Genomic DNA, 6,189 nt, shown 5'->3' with positions numbered 1-6,189 from the left:
AAAGATTTTTCTTCCTGAAACTGTTTAGTCTTGCTGTAGGGAAAACAAATAAAAGGGAACATGAACATGGAAGACCATGATTAATCTTCTAGTCATGGCTGCAGAATAAGCGAGAGGCTTTAATAGCAATTCTGTTCAGAGACAAAACTAAGTATACGATTATGGGGATATTCTCAGAAGTTAATAACTGGTCTAATTACATACCTGATTCTGGAGCCATGCAAATGATCTCAGAACCACCAGTTTAATGTTTCTGAGTTTAAAAATCAAACATAACCTTTTTTTTAAAAAAAACAAAAAATGGCAAGAGAACTGAAAGGATAATTTTAGCAAACTATTTTGTGTGTAGACACAAGTCATTTACTCTCTTACAGACTTTAATGGTTGCTAGAGTTTGGATGTGTTGTCCCCACCAAAACTCATGGGGAAATCTGATCCCCAATGTGGCAGTGTTGGGAGCTGAGTCATGGGGGTGGATCCCTCATGAATGGATTAATGCTCTCCCTGGGGGAGGGAGGCCTGAGTGAGATCTTGCTCTATTAGTTCCCAAGAGAGCTGGTTGTTTAAAAGACCCTGGCACCTCTGCTCTCTCTCTCTTGCTTCCTCTCACCATGTGATCTGCTTGTATCCACCGGCTGCCTGCTGCTTTCCGCCATGAGCAGAAGTAGACTGAGTTCTGCACCAGATGCAGCTGTCCCAGAATCATGAGCCAAATAAACCTCTGTTCTTTATAAATTACCCAGTTTCAGGTATTCTGTTATAGCAACACAAAATGGACCAAGAGAATGGTATTAACGGGATAATTTTCCCTGCCTAGACTAGATTTGGTGCTGGCACATAGGGAAAGAGTGGGGGCAAGGAGAGGAGGGGTACACAAGAAGGAAAATTGGGTAGGGGCTGGGAGGAGGGGCACAACTGAGGCCAGGGAAAAAGAACAGTCCTGGGATGAGGGTTGTGCTTAGTTCAAATCCTACTCTTCACAAATAAATTTAAAATAATTAACCCCTGAGATAGCTCAAGTATGAAATAAATCTATGCATAAAGTAATCTTAATCTCTCAAGTTATTATCATAAATATTTACTGAATAACTTTTATATACAAGGCCCTATATCTCTTTCACTCCTTTTGAGAAAGTGAGAAATCCCTTTTGGAGACTGGGTAGTTCAAAGAAATGTGACCTGAATTTTTCACTAGGTAGATGTTAAGAGACACCACATTTTAAAAAAAACAGTAGTAATGCCATATGGTATGATAAAAATAAATTTATTTGGGGAAAAAATATAGCATATTTCATTGCTTTAGTAAGGTAAATCCCCACCACTGTGGAGTTCAGTTGTTAAAATGAATGACCACTGCTACAGTTTACTTCCATATGCCATGTGTGCACAATCAATGATTAGCACAAGTGACAAGGTATCCAAATGACTCCATTTCCTATTCATCCCACTGACTATGCCAACAGTTGCTCCATAGTGCTAAAGACGAAATCCCACAGGAAAATAGGCCAAGAAATGTCCATTGCAAGAGGTCTTTTTCTTGGCTTATGTACGATCTTTAAATGGTTTAATAGATCTCCAGCGGGGGTCTCTAATTTGGTACTGCAACCAACTTCATTTCTGAGCAGACCATGAATTAACAAATGTCTCAAAACCCAGGAATCACTTTTAAAACATCCTTATTTGATGATAAACACATATCTTTAAATAAATGGGATTAAACATCATTGTTTTCCACACTATGAAATGTGATTTTTTTTCCATCCCAACATTATCATGTCATAAATTAACAGACTAATAGAGAATTTCATTATCACTGCTTAATTGCACTAATGCCCAGGAGTAGCCTATGGTCTATCCTTCATCATCCAAGTTTATAAAAAGTAACTTCAGAACTCCAGTCGCGGTCAGCCAGCTGGCAGTCAGTGCTCGTCCCCACTCCACAATTAACGAAGACAGTCCTTTTGGAACTGCTGGTCCCAGCCCTCTGGGGTCTCTCCGCTTTGCCACTGGATAAGGAGGCCCGAAATTTGATTGTTTTTAACAGAAGGACTTCAGTTAATAAGTATCAAGTGGTCATCGCTTCCTTTCCTGTGACAGAAAGGGGGAGGAAGAAAGAAAAAAAGAGAGAGCAATGATTCAAAAACCCTTGAGGAGAAATAGGAATCCTCTGTATTCTGTAGATACACATAGACATATGCATGAAGCGCATAAGTGGAAGAAAAATTAGAAGGGTAATTTACATTATTTGGGATGTGGGTGGATGCTTTTGGAAACAGACTGTGAGGAGCCATCCCTTAAAAGAGAGAGCAATGATTCAAAAACCCTTGAGGAGAAATAGGAATCCTCTGTATTCTGTAGGTACACATAGACATATGCATGAAGCGCATAAGCGGAAGAAAAATTAGAAGGGTAATTTACATTATTTGGGATGTGGGTGGATGCTTTTGGAAACAGACTGTGAAGAGCCATCCCTCTCAGGGCCCTCTGTCCCCCTTTTCTCACAAAGCCTTATCAGTGGTTAGAATAGCCAATTTTCCTCCTTCACTATGGTAGAGAAAGAAAAAGGTTAACTCTGCATCTGTTCAACCAAACATCTCTCTCCAAAGAACCACATCACTTTAGGATTAGAAGAGGTTTCCGAGCTCATCTGGCCCCAGATGACACTGGGACAAGAGGTTTAGGAGAGGTCACAGGACACACTTGGTTAATGGTAGGGTACAAAATGAAAACCCAGCTGTTCTGATGATCAGGGTAGAGGCTCTGTCAGCAATTTGAAGGAGGATCAATGTGTGGTGGTTGCTGGACTGCTTTGTTGAAAGAGTGACACATCCATGCTCTGCAGGAGGCAGAGCTGGGACAGATGGGTGTTGTCTGTCATGGTCACCAGACAGGAAGAACAGACACCAATCTTTGCAGTGCTATTCCCCATGTGACCTGAGTGAGGTCTTTCTCCAACATTTACTCTCCATCCATAGACTTCTTCAATTTTACTCCCATCCCTCTGTTCCTTGTTTTTAAACATATCAAGGTATACTTAATTTCTGAAGGAGTCAAAGCCATCAGTTGTTCTCGAGGCTCCATTACAATCCATTTTCTTCCATCAGGGTCTATGACCTTCATTTATTCTCTGCCAGTTCCATCCAAACCCCCTGGGATCTAGGCTTTGGTCTGATGATGATACTGAAACTGTTCTAGCTGACTTTACCCATGATGGTCTTTTAGCCAAACGTGGTAACAGCCTCTATATTTTTGTTTGTTTGGAATTTTTTGTTTGGTTTTTGGTGGCTAGCCAGTGTAGGGATCCAGACCCTTGACCTTGGTGTTATGACATCACTCTAACCAGCAGAATTAACCAGCCAGTCCCTGTCTTCATTTTTTGATATCCTCATCCTAGTTCTTCAGCTGATCTCCCTGGTGGACTCTCTTGTTCCCTAATTCTTTCATTCCTCATGCTGGGCAGGCCTTCCTTCACACCAGGTTTCTCAACAACCTTAGCACACCTTAGCACACCTTAGGGCCAACTGTCTGATGATGTTACTCTCTTTTCCTCACTGTCAGATCCGGTTTTATCAATAAGTCTTCCAGTCCACTCCTTACATCTTTTACTCGTTCCATATGGCTACACAAGAAAACATTTAACAACCTTCTAGGTCTTTTTGTGGTACAAACCAAGGGCCAAACACCAAAGACCTATCAGTTACTTTTCAAATTTACAACTATATTCTTTGATGAATTTTTTTTCCCTTACAGTTAACTGCATAATAGAAAAGCAACTTTGAAAGAATTTCCCTATACAGGGTGCTTCTTAGGAGGCAGCTGCCTATTAAGAAAATTAATTTCCCTTTACTCCAGCTTCCACAGCAACAATTTAATGCTCTGAGAGGATGAAATGTGATTTTGAAAACTTAACTCTTCTCAGAAGACCTCATTTCATATTTACCAGACATCCTTTGGATATGCTCAATCATATCATTTCAACTCCCAAGATGCGGTAAAAATTGATTAACAGAAAAATATATCCTGTGGTTTTAAGTAGCAATTATGTTCTCCCATCTTCCTTTAGAAATTTCGTTTAGAGAATCCTTCTCCAAAAAATATGGGTAGGGTATACTTTTAGTTAAAAACCCCTACCCCTGACTTCAGAGAAAAACAAACATGGACACGTTGAAGAAAACTGTCCTCATCTGACCCCTCTTCTAGTCTCCAAACCACTGTGTGGTATGCTTTGTCCACTGAGGTCTAGACCATTTTCCTGTGTCCTGACAAAGAGCAAGCAAAACACAGCTGGTCTACGAGGAGCTGCTGATGTGGGTGTCCAACCAAGGCATGTACAGCCTCCTCTCAAGCACACTTCCTGCTCTGTTCAAGAAAGGTTATGTGACTGCATACTGCGAAAAGAGAAAATGCCTTGGACATTTCCAGCACTCCACCTCTAAAAATAAGAGCTTTGACCTCTTACTTTTGCCCCTGAAGAATTCAGCTTCTTGATTTTAGGGACATAGTCCATGCCTTCTCATCACAGTCTCATAATGTTCCCAAGAGATTTCAATTACATCATGTAGCTTTCTATACAATCCTGTTTTATAGTACACAATTCACTTCTAAAGCCAATTTCAGTGGGAGCAAAGAAAACCAAGATGAATTGTTTCCCATGAGAAGTTGATTTCTGAGTGTAATGTTAACCTTGGACTGACTCTTAAGGCAGCAAAGCATGGAAATTAAACACAATACTGACCTCCTGTGACAGCAGATGCAGGACAGGAAGGTCGGGGACTCTTTCTGATACTCCTCTTTGCTACTACATTCCTTCAGGAATTCCTGCAGATCGGTTTCAGGAAACCCATTCTGTTGGTATTTCTTTTAAAAGTACACAATGTTGTTACCTTATTTATTGAGAATGAGAAATTGCTCCCTTTGTCAACAAACAAAACCCACCTTTTCTAAAATAAATCTCTCCCACATTGCTAGCTCAGATCCAAAAACTGATATTAACAATGATGAATCAATCTGTCAGTCCCAGAACACCAAGCCAAGGGCCACCATGGGAACAGAGAACAATCCAAGGGAAAACTCCAGAAAGCAAGCCAGGGTGGAGCAGGGGAGAGGTGTGTTAAAAAAAAGAGAATAAAGGAAATAGTCAAAAGTCTAAAGCTTTAATGTTAATTGTAAGACCAGATAAAACCCCCCTCTCTATACGCTGCCAATCTACCTGGAAGATATTTCCTACAGAATCTACCTGGGAAGCAATCTCTATTTCTTCTACTTTTATGGAAGTTGGTCACTCAGTGGGACAGAAGTCAATAGATTCTTCCAAGTAGGCACAAAGACCCTGAGACCCCCTCCCCTCACACTTAGTGTTGTCATGCCCCTCAACACTGAGGCTTGGCCCACCCATGGGGACACTGCCACATCAAAGACATGAAACTACCAGGCAGGAGTGTGCAGCTCTTCTCTCTCCAGGCCATGCTCTGCTGCTAGAGCCAACCACCCATTCCCGCCTCAACACTAATCACACACTAAAAAAGTGCTCAGCAGTTTTTCCAATGGACTAACTTTCTCCTGAGTTGGTCTGAGAAGGGGTTAAGCAGAGGACAGCTTCCAATGGCACACACATGGCACCCTGGTTGCTCAGACACTGGCCCTGAAACAGTTTTCCAAACATGACCATCTGCTGTGGAGGTGCCAGCACCCAAGGAAGCAAACTTCCTTCAAGATACAAATCAGTTAAATAGGCCCAGTCTGAAAGGATACAGAACCCATTCGGTGGCTTAGGAAAGTGGGAAACTAAACAGCCACAGGAGCCTTACCTTTCATAATTTAAAAGAAATCTGTACCATGGAGGTGGCTGTATCATCCAGTGTAAGGTATGCCTGTATCTGTACAGTTGTCAAGGTGGCAGCCACCTCTTACCATTGAAACTCCTACTCAGAACCTAAGCTTCAGGTAGCAACACAGGCAGGTGCATCTGTCACTGCTGAGACCAGTAGCCCAACTGCTAGATTCACCAAACCCCTTACCACCGTCCTTGCCCAGTTCCTTTTTCTTTCCCACCACACCTCCAAACCAATCCACCCTGGTCTAGGTAACAGGGACAATGTCCTAAACGCATATTTAAAATTAATCTCCAGCATCTAAAACAATTTTCTACAAAACCTCAAAATCTAAATAAAATTGTAATATTTTAAATAA

At 41.4% G+C, this 6,189-nt stretch overlaps 1 protein-coding gene across 1 annotated transcript in view; it reads right to left on the bottom strand.

The window, feature by feature from the left end:
* Positions 1–1,248: 1,248 nt before the first annotated feature.
* MCOLN2 (mucolipin 2) overlaps positions 1,249–6,189 on the bottom strand; it is a 58,361-nt gene continuing 53,420 nt past the window's right edge. Inside the window, exons 13-14 of the mRNA XM_008583829.1 lie at positions 4,736–4,857; positions 1,249–2,088 (exon numbers count right to left, since the gene is read on the bottom strand). Coding sequence (XP_008582051.1) covers positions 2,052–2,088; positions 4,736–4,857 — 159 coding nt within the window. The 3' untranslated portion in view covers positions 1,249–2,051. The remainder of the gene's footprint in view (positions 2,089–4,735; positions 4,858–6,189) is intronic.

Source organism: Galeopterus variegatus, unplaced genomic scaffold (genome assembly GCF_000696425.1).
Source record: "Galeopterus variegatus unplaced genomic scaffold, G_variegatus-3.0.2 Scaffold3057, whole genome shotgun sequence".
NCBI classification, from domain to species: Eukaryota; Metazoa; Chordata; class Mammalia; order Dermoptera; family Cynocephalidae; genus Galeopterus; species Galeopterus variegatus.
The sequence above is the reverse complement of the archived record's forward strand: the minus strand, read 5'-3'. Positions and strand labels throughout refer to the sequence as shown.